The sequence below is a fragment of the Grus americana genome, chromosome 17 (genome assembly GCF_028858705.1).
Source record: "Grus americana isolate bGruAme1 chromosome 17, bGruAme1.mat, whole genome shotgun sequence".
In the NCBI taxonomy this organism is placed as follows: domain Eukaryota; kingdom Metazoa; phylum Chordata; class Aves; order Gruiformes; family Gruidae; genus Grus; species Grus americana.
The window spans coordinates 10,735,954-10,750,886 of NC_072868.1; the positions used below are offsets into that span (position 1 = coordinate 10,735,954).

General features: G+C 47.2%; 1 protein-coding gene across 2 annotated transcripts in view; it reads left to right on the forward strand.

The window, feature by feature from the left end:
- The window catches only part of KCNQ2 (potassium voltage-gated channel subfamily Q member 2), a 77,468-nt gene that overhangs the window by 35,658 nt on the left and 26,877 nt on the right, over positions 1 to 14,933 (forward strand). The window contains exons 9-12 of one of the 2 annotated variants that reach the window (XM_054845844.1): positions 499 to 528; positions 5,046 to 5,114; positions 7,078 to 7,107; positions 12,685 to 12,738. In XM_054845844.1, coding sequence (XP_054701819.1) covers positions 499 to 528; positions 5,046 to 5,114; positions 7,078 to 7,107; positions 12,685 to 12,738 — 183 coding nt within the window. The remainder of the gene's footprint in view (positions 1 to 498; positions 529 to 5,045; positions 5,115 to 7,077; positions 7,108 to 12,684; positions 12,739 to 14,933) is intronic. The other variant, XM_054845845.1, reaches the window with a different exon arrangement.

Consider the following 14,933-nt stretch of genomic DNA (forward strand, 5'->3'; position numbering starts at 1 on the left):
AGGCATCAGCCATTGGATTTGCTGAAAACAAATCTGCTCTTTATTGTCACTTGTAAGAACGAGGCCTCGATCTCATCTATGTTCATATATTGGTCTTTGCTAAAAAAAAAACCGCCGCCAGCACATCATGCCCGAGTTAGCCGAGAAATCCCTGGCTGATGGGACCGAGGGCTGTGTATGTCTCACCTAAGGTCTCTCTGAGGCCCCCCCACTTTCCCCACTCTGTGGTGCCCATTTGCTTTCGGAGCAAGGTCCAGCTGCCTGTCCCCGAGGGTGACACGGGTCCGCAGTGGTTTCTGAGCCGGCTGCAGTGGGAGCGAGCTCAGCCCACGCTCACCTGTAAGCCTGGTCACAGCGCATCTGCTCCCGGGGATACACTTCGTTCATATGCTAATTTTCTCTATTCTGTTTCTTTTCCCCTTTCCTCCACCCCACCTTTCCCCCCTGTTTTTCTTTCTCTTATCCCTTTGGTTTTCTTTGGTGAAAACACTTGAAAAGCACGCAAACGCAAACGTACGGTGCCTCCAGGTATGAAGTGCATGTGACTCTGAAACTGTGTGTCATGTCACTCCTTGTTCTTCGTTTGGGACTGTAACATGCAAAGCCTTTAATTAAAAAAAAAAAAAAAAGAAAAAAAGAAAAAAAGAAACCTCTGAAGATCAGTTTTTTCAAAGGAATGAGTGAAAGCCCAAACCAGACTCCCCATCCTGCTGCCTACAGACTAATTCCATGCACCTCCATGTACATTTTAGCTATTGGTACACACAAGTGTTGGGAAACTGTCGGCCAAAATGATGATTTAAGGAAGGAGAATGGGAGAGCGCTTGATACGCTTGCTTTTTTAAGGATGATTTCTTGATAGTCTTACCAACCTCCTCCAATTCATACAACACTTAACAAGAAAACTTCCCCGTTCATACTTCCATTTTCTCTCTGCCATCACTCCTGTGTGTTCCCCTCTCTCCAGCCCTCTTTGCCCACCTTTCATTGTACCATTTCTCTCACTTCATGCTTTAGGAGCTGCGCCCACTAGGTAACACTAAGGTTTGCTGGATTTGCTGGTGTGGTGGCACCATGGGACGCATCAGTGGTAGCACAGAATAAAACCACAGCAGCGGCCATGCCTGCGTTTGAGGACAGTGTCTGGAGGAGGGAGATCTGGAATGCTAAACTGAAATGATCATTCAGGATTTCCCCTAGTAATCCAGTCTGATTTTTGGAAAAGGGATGTCCCACCGCAGCAGGACTTTTCCATTTCAGTTTTTTTCTTCCAAGACTGACCTAGAACCAAGCAATTATTAGCCCCAGTTATTCAATCCGGGACTTAGCCTTCTGGGATGAATCCAAATGAAAAAACCTGTATGTGGCTGCATAAGATTTAGTATAAATAATATTATCTCAGTTTCTGCATAAAAAAGCAGATTTTCAAATCACAGGCATATTTTATGAGGTGGGCATCTGAAGGTGTAGTCAAGTCAATATTTTAAGATGGGGAATAAATGGCTTGCATTTCAAGACTGTGGGCTCTGTTCTTAGAGCAGTTTAAATTCTCACTAGATGCATTAATGCCATTAGAGCTGATGTGATTTAGTGCCTGAATTCCAAACCTGGTTCCAGTTTTCACAGATGCAAGTTTTACAGCCTTAGTAAATCACACTTACCACTTTGGTTAATTTACAGCAAATCGCTTCAATGAATTGCAAGTACAATATTATGAATGCATTTTCCTGTTGTCCTGAATGACAGCCTGGTTTGAGAATCAGACATTTTTCTGCTGCTGGAAGTGAAGTAAGAATGTGCCACTTCCATCTCATTTCTTATAATAAAACATTTTATAAGTTTCATAAATTTTCTCACTTAAGAAAAATAGCTTAGGCTGGAGACATCAAGTCATGGTTGGGGTAATAATTGGTTCCTCATAGGAACCCCAACACAGCATGGAGACTCATTTACATCCCCATCCTATTCCAGCATCCATCTCCTTGTCACCCTCTTCCTAATCGCTCATACTGGGGCTGTTCAAACAAATCATCATCGTCTCTGTGTGCGTGTGTCGTGGTGTGTGCGCATTTTTGTGTACGCTCCCACCCACTGTTGTTGGTGTGCTGCTGCCCTCCTTGTGTTGTGGGTTTTTGATGATGTCCTGGCCGGAGGCATGATAACCCTACTGTCCCCAGATGCTTGAACGTTATCTGTGCTACCAGGAATAGCAAATTTACCTTCCCTTAGGATGGGGGGAGCCAGCACCTGGAGTTAGGGTGGCGTTTCTCTCTGCTCTACTGGGGGGGGGATGGGAAGCAGCTGCAGGTACCGCTGGGTCCCCTGCAGCAGCCGTTGACTTGGAAGTGTTGCTGTGGTGGGTAGCATGAGCTGTGTGTGTTCCCGTGGCGTGCAGAACATCTCAGCTAGCTCCCCCTTAACCGAAACATGCTTCCCTTGCTAACAAGTGACACACGGACCAGGAGGAGAGAGAGAAAACGTGAGACGCCCCAGCCGGAGGTCCTTTCTCCACGTCTCTGGAGGATACAGTGGCACCTGCGTCACCTGTCCCCTGGGCACACACACCAGTGCAGGGTGCCCTCCATCCAGCGTTTTATAGCAAAGCTCAGTTAAAGTGCTATACAGAGCCCTGCCTTTTCTTTGACGTTCTGGTGAAATCGTGCATTGCAGTAGCTGTTCCCCAAGCAGCTCTTGTAATGACAGGTTAGGCTGAGCATTCAATTCAGATTAAATTTCAAGTCAAGTACACAGCTAAGTTTACACCCATTTTTAATAATTATCAGTAAAATATTATTTTTTCCACCATACATGTAATTGGGCCCATCACCCTACCACAGAAACGGTGAATTTCTGTGTTTGCTTTTGTGTCTTTACCGTTGCATGGAAGCATCTGTGGTGGCCCCAGAGATTGCCACCTTCAGCACAGTGTGAACCTCGTGTTATGGGCTAATTCAAAGGAAGGAGCTCCTTTTGGGATCCTGAATCCTTCAGTCCAGTGAGCTTACGAGCCCTTCAGCTCAGAGAGTTGCATCAGCGGGAGCCCTGGATTTCTGATCCTAGCTGGAGAAAGCAGAGCTGTTGTGCTGTGTTCTGCTGAGTATGAATCTCCCCGAGACACTAACTCACCAAAGGAGAACAGTTGTGTGCCCTTCATTAACTGCTAAGTACACTTTGTGCTTGATTTTATGCACCACCTTCTCCCATCTTAGAACAAATCTGCAAACCCTACGGTGGGTTTAAACAGAGGTGACAGCCCAGCACTCATGCACTGCTCCACTGCACCAAGGTCAGCTTCGTCCTGACGTCTTGAGTGAAGAGGATCATTAATTCATCAGATCAAGATGTGCTCTTCTCTGGATGGAAGTGAACAGAGCTGGACTGGGGAGCCGAGCCAAAATTTTCAGGCCTATTTTTATTCTTTTCTCCATACTTAGGATTGGAAAATTTTCTGATTGCCTCAATCTTGTGAACACCAAATCTGCTCTGCTGAACAACTGTGCTTTTGAGGATGAATTTTGTGCATGCAGAAGAGAGGCTTTTCCAGTTTTGGGGTTTTTTTTCAGTTAGAGGAATCTATTGATTTCATACTGGCTGAAAAATTGTGGGCATAAATATCTCTGCCTTTATTTTACAGTAAGCAACAGCCCCATTTCTTACAGCACCTCAGCCGAGACTACTCTGTTAGGGGAGTGCAAGCACTTGCACCCCTTTCCTTCCAGTCCTAAGTTGCAATTTTGGGAGAGTTTGAGTAGGTCCTTCTCACTTTCATTAAAACCAATGTGGCTCGTTTTCCAGCAAAGCCATAAGTATACGCTGCCTTGGGGTTGTGGCTCCGTGGGCTGTGGCCCCAACCGCACAGACTCGGGCAGCTGCAGGCAGCCTGTCCCCAGCAGCCCCCGTCCTCCCCTTCACCCCTGCCATGATGCACCCTTCCTCTTCTTGTCACAAGCGTGACCGGAGGCGGCTGCTGTGCTGACTTCGCACCGTCTGGGCACTTTGACAGTTTGACAAGGGCACGCTGGTGGCCCAGAAAGGAGTTTGCAGCAGGAAGCCATTGGTTGAGCCCCATTGGCCTTGACCCCAAATGCAGAGTCCCCAAGCGAGCTCTCAAGTAGATGCTGCTCTTCCCAACCGTATGCAGCGTTCTCCATCCTCTTCCCGACAGCTCCAGCTGACATCTTTCTTGGTTGAAAACCTGACTGTGAATGTCAACGTTAAATATTTATGGAGCAAGGCCCAGTCTCCCAGGGTCTGAGGGAAGAAAGCAAAAGTGGATGTGAGAGCTAATTCAATGGCTTTTAGCACAAAAGCAGGATAGGCAACAGAGTGTTCACTGGGTTTTTTTAATTATTAACCGGGATTCCCATTGTCAGGTTCTTTTTCTTCCTGAGAAAGGAAGGAAACCCATGGTTCCTAGGAGGTAGCGATACATGATTTTGCCTCATTTTGGGGTCAAAACCTGACATGGACAGTAGGGAATTGGTTAAACTTGACCCTGGAGCTCACTGCTGTTTCTCCTGGGATGCTCCCTAGCCTCGTGTCCCTATTTCCTCTGCCCCATAAGCTGCTTCTTCCCATGCCTCCCCACATTCCCAAGAGGAGCAGGGTCGAGTTTTCCCATTTGCCTCCAAAACTGGAGCTTCTCTCCACCTAATACACAGCCGAAGCCCTGACCCCCAAACATAGCAATGCCAACCGCTAGACAGGTGGTGAAACAGCTCTCCTGCCAAAACACCGCCGTGCTGCTCAGAAACCCTGGCAGCCGCTTGTTTTTTGGGAGGTTCAAAATCTGGTGGTGCAGACAAGTTTCTCTCTCTCTCTTGCTGTCGCTCTCTCTCTCTTCCCCCACCGCTCTGCCTTAGGACGCTGTTGGAAGCAGCAGCCAAACCCCCCCTCCTTCCTTGCCAAGCTGTCCCCCCAGTTGCAGTTGGTGGCACAAAGCTGGTTCTAGTTGAAGGGATGGGGCAGCGGGGGAAGTTTCCGAGACAGGAGGCTCTGAAATTAGCTCTGCGTGGATATTAATGGTCTTTATTTTCTCCCTGTAGACTCATCCCTCCTCTGAACCAGCTGGAGCTCCTGAGGAACCTGAAGAGCAAATCGGGACTGACATTCAGGTTAGCAGCAGAGTTAAGAGAGCTTGGAAAGCACACACTTTGCAACCTTTTTCTTTTTGTTTTGGGTTGTTTTTTTTTCTTTCTTTTCTTTTGTTTATTTCCTTCCTGCCTTTTGCATATGGACGGCCTTGAAGATGTGAGAGGTTTTGGCAGCTGGTGCCCCATGGGTTGTTCAGTGACCTCCTCCCCATCCCTCTCCCATGTTGTACATTAATTTCTTCAGCCTAACTTGGCTCTGGAGTAATGTTACAATGCTTAGCTGAAAATGCAGAGTTGTATTTTCAAAGGGTCTGATTGAGGTAGTGTTCCCAGTTTTCCTCTGACCACCCTCAGAGGAGATTCAGGCCCACGATGTGTTAATTAATTCCTCATTCCCTCCAGCCTTCCCTCACCTTCCCTGAAAGCAGGCAAGGTCGTCGTAGTGAGAAATTTTTGCTAAATTTGCTGTGGCGAGGTATACGTGATTGCCCCAGAAAACCAGGAGTCCTGCAGCTTAAATGTTTGCTCAGGAGGGGTAATTCTTGGGTTTTTAAGCAGGCAAGGTTGCCCCGTTTGCTGAATGGGGAGTGTGCAGACCCCGGGAGGGATGGAGAGATGCTGGCTGTGCCAGTGGGCATCAGGGGCAGCTGGGGAGGTGTGGGGTGGGACCTGCCCTGGGCTGTGTCTCTGCAGAGAGTAGAGAACTGTAGACCCATGGGTCAGACTGCAAACTTTAAAATGTATTTGAGCTAGTAATTAAGGCTGGGCTTCAAGTTCGTCTGAGCAAGGAGCAGAGGGTGGAGGGGTATTTTTTTTAGTCTCTCCAGGCTGCTGCCTTCAGCCTAAGGGAGAGGGATCGGGGTCTGTGCAGATCTCAGCGGTCACTGCTGGGTGGAGGCAGGACCAGGGCTGGTACAGCATCACGCTCAGAGGGAATCGAGCTCCTCCTGCCCAGGTCTTCTCGCAGTCCGGTTTGTCCCTTAGACTATCTGGTTTTAGGAGAGGCAGACCCGTATCTGCTGAGAAACAGTCTTCTCCCTCTCTTGTGGGGCTGCAGGGGCAAGGCTGCATCAGGGCCCCAGATTAAATGTGATTAAATGTGAAGAAGCTGTGAATCAGAGTAGTTGAAGGCAGAGCAGGTTTTCCTCATTGCTGGAGGGAAATGCCACCCAGATGCCTGGTCAGCGAAGGTGAGATTTTTTTTCGGTGTGGCCTTAGCTTGGCTTGCAGTGTTATGCCTACCCTTCTGCAGGTGTTCAACTCACTTTGTCCTCAGTGTCAATGATTTTTCAGGGCAAGCAAGTGGTTTGGGATCTCAGTAGGAAACCACATACAAAAATTGTGGCATTCCACTCCCTCCATGTAGCCTTAGCCAACTAGTTGGCAAAGTAGCTGCCAAAGGCTTTGGAGGCAGAAATCCCACCTGGGGTGTCAGGACGTTAGGGCAGGGGTCCATGCTCCTTCCCACCAATGTCCCCCTCCCAGCACCATGCGTTAGCACTGCGGAGTGAAGCCATGCATCAAGGGATCTGACATTAGCTCTGTCCCAATGGCCAGGAAGGAAAAACAAATGCACCAGGGTCACAGGAGCCGTTCAAATCCTTCCCTATCTGCAGAAACAACTCAGAGCGGTGCATTTCCAAATGAAGGGGGCCGCTCTCTGAGCCCACAGAAGTCCTCCTGTGCTCACACAAATCACACGACCTTCAGGTGTCTCAGTCATGCGTAGGCACACGGATGGGTTGGGATAAACTCTTCAACCCTGTGCGTTGTATGTGTCTTCTCAGAGGTTGTGTGAGTCTCCAGTGATCTTCTGTCCAGGCCAGAAACTCCAGGAATTAAATGCTCCTTTCCCTTTCTTCTGTCCACAACTTCCACTTAGTTGTACTGTTTGGTATTGTCCTTTCGTTATGTTTTAACAGTGAAGCAGCAACATCTTTTGCCACCTGACACCATGCTAATGTACTATTGCTTCTGTTTAAAGGAAAGAGCAGCAGCCCGAACCATCGCCAAGGTCTGTATCACTGCCAACACGCCATCCCCATGCATTACCTGTAGATTTCTATGTACGTGTGTGCGTGTGTGTACCATGTCGTGGCGCCATCGAGGGAAGCATTCTAGGTATTAACGTGCTTTTTCTGTGCTGTGGCAGTCCAATGTATCTACGTGTATGCTGGACCTTAAATCATATCTTCCTTCCAGTCTGCCTCGGGCCGTAGCTGCGAGGATAGCGAGGCTGTGGGGGCTAGAGAGAGTGGTGGGCAGCACGGGCAGAGCTGGCAGACACTTATCCGGGGTGACGGCAGGGCTTTGGTTTATGCTGCTTTTTTTTTTTTCTTTTTGTTGCTGGAGTCGTAGCTGAAACAGTATAACGCAGGCTCAATGAGTGCCGATGGGTAGGTGATGCTTTGCCTATGTCTCCATCACCCAACACCATGCCAGGCGGAGGTGACATGGAAACACGAAGCCATCACCATGTCACCGAGTTAGCAACTTCTCCTGAGCTCCTCTCGCTGCAGGGTGCTGCACGGGGCTGCGTGGACCTGCTGCTCTGTGGGACACAGGAGGGCTCTCTGACCCGGCACGACGTTGCATGGCAGAGACACCCTTTCTCCACCCCCTTCCTTTTGGCCTCACAACCTCTGGATGAAGCACAGTCCCTGCTCCGTCTTCCCTCCACGCCTCGAGGCCACCATACAGAGTGTGCTCAGCCGGGCGCCCTCTGAGACGTGGCGAGCATCTTCCAAGGCCAGCTGTAAATCTCACCTACAGGAGAGCTTTTCTGTAATCACATGTCCCGGGGAAAGCAACAGGGCTGGTATTTGGGATCCTTTTAGGATACTTTTCATCCCCTTAGAAGTATTTAGTATTTAGTTCTGGGATTTTTTCCCCCCCTATTTTCCCAGTTCTTTTAAGAAGTAACTGTGGTACTGAATCTCATTTTATTTTCTTGGGAGGCAAGATGCAGAGCTGATGATCTGTGGAGATCATCCGCTTGGCTTTCAGATCTTCCATCTCGTATCTCAAGACATAGATTGCAGCCTAAATATTGTAAACGCTTAATATGTTTTTCAGAAGTATAACTAGAGCCTAGCATTTTGCAGATGTAACTTTCTGCTGTGCCTTTTAGCTTGTAAGAGGCCAGAAATGAATTTTTCCTTGGCATAAAATCCAACCAAAGATATCTGGGTAGATATGGTACTGACTAAAGGGAGGAAAATTTCATCTTTCCTTCCTTTTCCCTCCCACCCCCTCTTTTTTCTGTCTTTCATTTGAGCTTTTTTTTTTGCAAGCAAAACCTCCGTAGCACTCCATCCTCTTTCCTGCCAAATAAACCATATCTCCAAGATCATGTTTCAACTATCCAGATTTCTTTTTTCCCCTAGTTAGGGTCTCAGCCTGTGTAGCTAGAGCGAAGACAGCCTCCATCCAGCTTTGTTAAAGCAGGGAGCATTATGTGGGAAGTGCTCTCTGGGAGCAGACCAAGGCTGAAATCTTGGCCACCCACCCGTGGCATCACGAGGGTCAGCGTTTCATCCCTGGGGCCTGGGTGCTCTGCTGCCCTGTCTTGGCCAGTGACATATTTTGGATGCATCAAAGGGTAAATCCACATTTCTCACAGGCAATTGACTGTGCAATGAGACGAAATCTCTGTTCAACCTGATCAGCTCCATAGCCGAGGAAATCTGAGGACTGACGGTCCCTGGTAGGGTCGCACCAGCCAGCAACCCTGCAACTGCAGGCACTAATCTTATTTCTGAGGCACTAGCCTTATTTCTTATTTTTGAATCTCAGTCCTGTCTCGCAGGGTTCATTTTCACCAGTGAAAACACTAGGTTGGATATATTTCTTCATAGAGGTTGCAGGTTTTGCCCTGTTCATTTTCTACATTGCTTCCTTAATCTTATGTCACAGAAAGAAGTAAAAATAGCCTTTCACTGCCCTTTTCCAGAGTATTTTTTACTATATAGAGCTCCTTCATCAGGGTCATTTCCAAATGCTGCTTGCCTGCTCCTGTAGTGTATCTGTCTCTTCTGACACTGGTTGGTTTTGTTGCTCTCTCTCATAAGATGCTAAACCTGGACCCAGGAATGCTTCAGCTGAGGGTCTGCGGCTGCCGTGTATGTGGCATTCGAGTACTTCCCATATTGTTTAGTTCAGCTGCCGTAGCAGAACCAAAGGTCTTTCCTTCTGTGTTTTGTTAGAGCAATGTCAATTCTACCTGCTTCCCCTGCCCTTTTCCGTTTGATAATGTCTCAGACCTCAGGAAGGAATTTTGCACACTAGTCCCTATATTCAGGGGGCCCCAAATCACCTGTTTTTCCAAATAAAAGTTTCTGGATCTTTTACATTCACATCCCAAATCTGCCACCCACTTTAATTTCCAACAGCCTCCCAGCGATGCTCAGCGTGTCATGCTGCCCTTAGAGGAGAAAACTCATCCTGTTTCTCAGCCCACCCGACAGTTAATCAGCCAGACGTGGTCTGTCGCTGATGACTCTTTCCTTAGGAAACTCCTCAGGATGAATCGTCTCTCATAGCAGACCCCAGCACCACACTTTTACTGCTTCAGCTGGTAAAGGATTTGCCACTTTCCATTTCTATCGATGTAAGCAAACAGTCTCTCATCTGGAGATAGCTGGATCTTCCTCCCGTTGTAGTTATGTGTAAGGAGTGGCTGATTTCCTATATCCCTCTTTCCATAACTGATACACCACAAAGTCCTTACAGCAAACAGAACAGAAGCAGCTTTTTCACTATTTTGCATCTTCATATATTTTAAGTTAGAGATGGGAAGCTGGCACGGCTCGTGGGAATGCGCTGTGCAAGACAAACATCACCTTGCAAGGTCAGGGAGCATCCCAAATGCCTCTCCAGTGCGTGGGGCAGCTGTCGGGGTCTTGCCCATGCACTGGAGGCGGTGCTGCCCTCTGACTCCGGTGCTGCTGTTGCCGTACCGATTTCTGCTGAGACAGCACTCAGAGAGCTGCTGCCGGGGGGTGGGAGGACATGGGGAGGTGATGGGGTTAACGTGGCAGAGGCTCGGGGTCGCTGGAATTGCTCGGGTAGCTTTTAATTTGGTCTTGGCATAAAATGGGACAGCCGATCTGAGAGACAGGTTATGTCCTTTATCATTTCTGTTTTCCCACTGCGAGCTTGTCCGCATCCATCTATGACCGTGTGCCAGGAAAGCTATGTGCTGACCGGCTTGGGGGGACAAGGACCTCACCTCCCTGTGACGTGGAGCCCAGGCTGTGATGAGCAGAAAAGATGCTAGCTTTTTTCTACATGCTACATACCTCTTCCCCCTTTTTATTTTCCTCCCTTTTAAAAAAACCTGCTTACAGAGCCTCCTCTGTTGCCCACCCTACCATCTACCTCGGCCAGGAGAAGTGGGCACCTGCCCTTCCCCAGGCTGGCTGCTGCTGCAGGAGCAGTTAGCGCTGCTCACGCCTCCGAGACCACGCTGCTCTCACTCAGGGGCCAAATATGAGTCCTGTCTGCCTCGTAACGCCAGGGAAGGAGGGCTGCTCTGTGGTGGGGCTTTTCTCACCCCTCCTGCTGCAGAAAGCAGCCAAATCAGAGTGGTAACGGGGTTTGATTACTCCTATGTTAACCAGGCTGGAAATTCGCTGTGGCATCTTGTCTCTGTTTGTTTTGTCTTCTGATTGTAATGTCAAAAAGACAAACATATGGTTAGCCAGGACTATGGAGGCTTTTATATGAAATGTGTGCTTCAGATGCTCTTTAACAGATGGTTTGAGAAACATCTGAAGGCATCCATGACCACATTTCTTCCTCTTGTATTTTCCAAAATATAATTGGGTGAAAAGCTAAAAATTAATGAACCAAGTGATGATAATAATACATGAATATCAGAGAAAAAGAAACAGAAGGATTCTGGGGAACTGGGAAGCTGAAACTCAGATTACTTTGTCCAGCATGAGTTCAGTCTTGTAGGTGATGCGAGGAACCTCTTTGGAAGGTTGTGCTCAGCTGTGGTTTGTCCTTGACCCTAATGAACTCAGCAAGACCTTGGCCGTTATATTGAGTGAATGCTGGACTGGGCCACCTTGTAATGTGTATGTATATCTGTGCGTATATCTATCTATATATCAATGTATGTATATGTCTGTCTGAGATACACACAACGTTAATATCTCTGTTCAGGGGTGTGATTAAGGCTTTTGTACGCACTGGAGGATGCCTTTGGTTGACTCAGTGGGCCCCTGCTCATCCAGCCCAGGGTATCCGAGGTTGGCATTTGACCTTCTAACCAATTAAACTGGTGTCAGAGACTCATGCTGGGACTGACAGTAATCTGGAAATAATCGGTTGCCTTTAGGGGAGCGGATTATTTGCACAGAAGGGACTGCATCTTTCTGTAGGGACTGCAGAGGAGACTAAGAGGAGAGTAACCCATGTGTCTCCCTGACGCTCTGCATGCTGAATATCCCACTCCCACGCCGCAATGCTCAGACCCCAGCTCCAGAACAGCCCCGGTAGCACCACTGGTCCCCGGGGCTCCCTGGAGATGTGGGGTCCCGTTGTGGGCACCTGAGGAGTCCCCAGGATGGAGAAGGTGGTGTCGGCTGAGCTTGCATGGGATGCCACGAAGCAGAAGGAATTCCTGCAAATTCCTTCTGTGTGTGCCCGTGAGCTCCTCCGATTGCCGAGTTCAAGTGTGAAACAAGATTGGGATTTTATGCCCTTCAGCTTTTTCAGCCTGTCCATGAACTCAGCAAGTGATGCCCGCTGGTGGCCAGGTGGGGTGATGGGGGCCATCATTACCCTTCCGCAGGTAGAGGGCTGCTCCATGGCGTGGAGAACCCCAGTGGTGGTGGCGATCTCCTGGCAGGGCAGTGCCTGAGCAGCGATTTGGGATGAGCTCCTGGGAGCTGTGGTGGTGCCTCAGCAAAGCCAGTAACTCCCCAGAAGTGGTAGGGCCCGTCTAAAAAGCGTTACGAAAAACAGATGTGTGAACACAGAGATTCAAGTCCCTTCCTATAAGGGACTGCACCACACCCTGGTTTTTATCCTTTTTTTTTTTTTTTTTAATGCCAGGCTTAATATAATGCTATTTCCTATACGAGAAGTGCAAATAATTCACAGATTAACTAGCTCTCTTTGTGAATTTTTTTTGGAAAAAAAAAAAAAAAAAAAAGAAGAAATTTGAACCTTTTTGGATGTTGTTGTTGGACAAAGTAAGTTAAAGTTTTGGCTCTCCATGGCTTAGACAATTAAAAAAATGTCTTTTTTATCTGTTCAGAGGAAGAAAAGAGTACTTTTTGTTTCCAAAGCAGATGAAAAAACCTTCCTGCAGGACTCAGTCAATTGTAGATAAACTGATGCCACCAATTCAATGCAGAATGCGTCATTTCTAATAATAACATTTATTGACCACAGTGAGACAAATTTCAGAAACCCTCTTGATTTTTTTTATTTTTTTCCATTTAACGCTCAAACAGAAAAATCCTGTCATGAACCCGGCCCTCAAAACACCTGTCTTTTAAACCTAGAGTCAGTAATCAAAAGTTTCCTGTCTGGCATTTGCTTCCAGGTCTAATTTTTACTCTCCCCTCATTTCCAGTAAAAGCAAACCGTGCAGAGAGTCACTATGCGGATGCTGCTCAGGAAACTCTAGGTACCACGGGAAATGCGTCGCACGGAACTAATCAAAAGCTGCACGGCTCATTCTCCCTCTACCCTGCTACCACCCGTTCTGATCACTACTCTGCTTAATAGAGGTACTAGATGAGTAAAAAAAGGTGAAAGAGCCTCCCCATTGCCCGCTCAGAAATTAGAGGCTTCCTTGTCTGCTAATCATGCAGAACATGTGAATCAAAGAGACGAGGATGGGGAATTTGGTCTGAGCTAGCAGGCCAGTGTCTGCTCATCAATGAAGGAGGCCAGGAACTGAAGTTTAAGAAATGATGGAAAATTTAAAAAAAATTAAAAATGAAAAAAATATTTTTTTTTTTAAAAAACCACTCCTTCCTCCCTATCGCTCCATCCCTCCTCAAGGTCCAGGAAATCCTTGCAAATTGAATTGCACTGTACAGCAATGTCAAGTTAGTAGCATGAGAAATACCAGCTTCGTACCTCTGCTCAATCACTGTTCCTTTGGCTCTCTGAACACTACAAATTGACCTTTCCTAGTCTTGTGGCCTTTGGAAGCCATGGCTTGCCTATCTAGCACCTCTACTACGCAGCTAGAGAAGGACTAATCTCAGCCTGTCCCACCAGACGTAGGGGATACGGGTTCCCCTTAGCGTTGACATTGGCATTGTGAATGGGTCTGTTTCTAGATCCTGTGGGGAACAGATAGCTAGAGCAGAGGGCTTTGTACGAGCAGTGTTTTCATCTCTTTCAAGTTGACAGTTGTTAGGCGGCTTCAGAGAATTCCCAATGAGCATCCCTTAATGCACCCGTCTAACATCCGTAAGGGTACACAGATACATATATCTTATTTTACTTATGCATAAATATGTCTACTTCCACACTTGCACTGGAAGAGTCTCTTCCCTCGCCCCAGACACTGCTTCTCAGCAGCAAACGTGCACCTTCTTGAATTACCAATGCCCAGAGTTTGCATGCTGTGAATGCTGGTAGGTGAATCCCATCAGCTCTTCCCCCCGCAGCCAGGCAGGTGGAGCGCCCAGGAGTGGCAGGGCACTGAGTGATGCCGCATGTTTGTGAAATCGGATTTTTGCATGCTCTTTTTTGGAGTCCGTTTTAATTCTTAAAATCACCAGTCTCTGTCTCCCTCAGAAAGCCAACAAACTACAGTTTTAAAAGTATATGTATCTCTGATTTTCTCCATTAATTGTTCCAACTTGTATCTTTTCTTTTCTTGCTATTTTTTTTCCCTGCTGGCTATTTTTATTATCTGTCAGTCTAGAGGCCAGGACTCATGCCTGAGAGTTGCGTGTATCAGAAGCTCAGAAGTGGTGCGGTAAATCCCATCTCTGAATGGGTAACAAAGAGGAAGGGGGCATGATCTAGATTTTGTAATAAGCAGTTCTCCATGGTAGGAAATTCCCTGTATCTGGATAAATAGCCTGAATCTTTGAATTAGCCTCCTGATATGTGTTTTGACAGTACTGTGGCCTTCCTTGAAGTTTATCCTTGAAAGGACTGGTTTAAATATTGGGCGATCATCAGTTGCACAGATAGCATTTCAATACATTTCCAAATGGAAAAGATTTGGTCTACAGTTTGGCTGAAAAAATTATCATGATTTCTGTAGTGTTTCTATTTGCCAGGTGAGGCTGTTTTATTCTTGGAGGCAGAGGCGTAGTGCAAGCAGGGACTCCTCCCCAGAGAAAGGTGCCTTGGTTTTGGCAGTGACGAAAACAAGCGGTGATATTTGTAATGCTGTCCTCCCACCTGTCCATGTCCAGTTCTGTTTTCTGGAAAATCAGCCACTCTGATCTTAATGTCTTCCTTGCATGTCTTCCTAGGCATGATTTTTTAATTGGTAAAGCCAGTATAATTTTTTTTTTATTTTCTACTTCCTTCCCACTGTGGTCCTCATTTCATCTCCCCCATCTCGAGTTCTGCAAGGAAAAGGGAGAATGAAACAAATTATTATCTCAAGATCTTCTTAATCCATTGGAGACCCTGAGAAGGAGGGTTGCAGACTGTGGTTCTTCCAGTCAAAAAGGAATCTTGAACTTTGGAGTAGCTACAAGAGCATCTTTGTTACCTGCATCCATTCTGAATGTAGTGTTTTACATGCTGTGCTTTAGTAAAACTATAGGTTAACCTTGAAGGGACATAAAAATAATTCAAATGTCTTGTTTTCCTGGACCCTTGGGCTGCCTGCCTGCAGTCCCC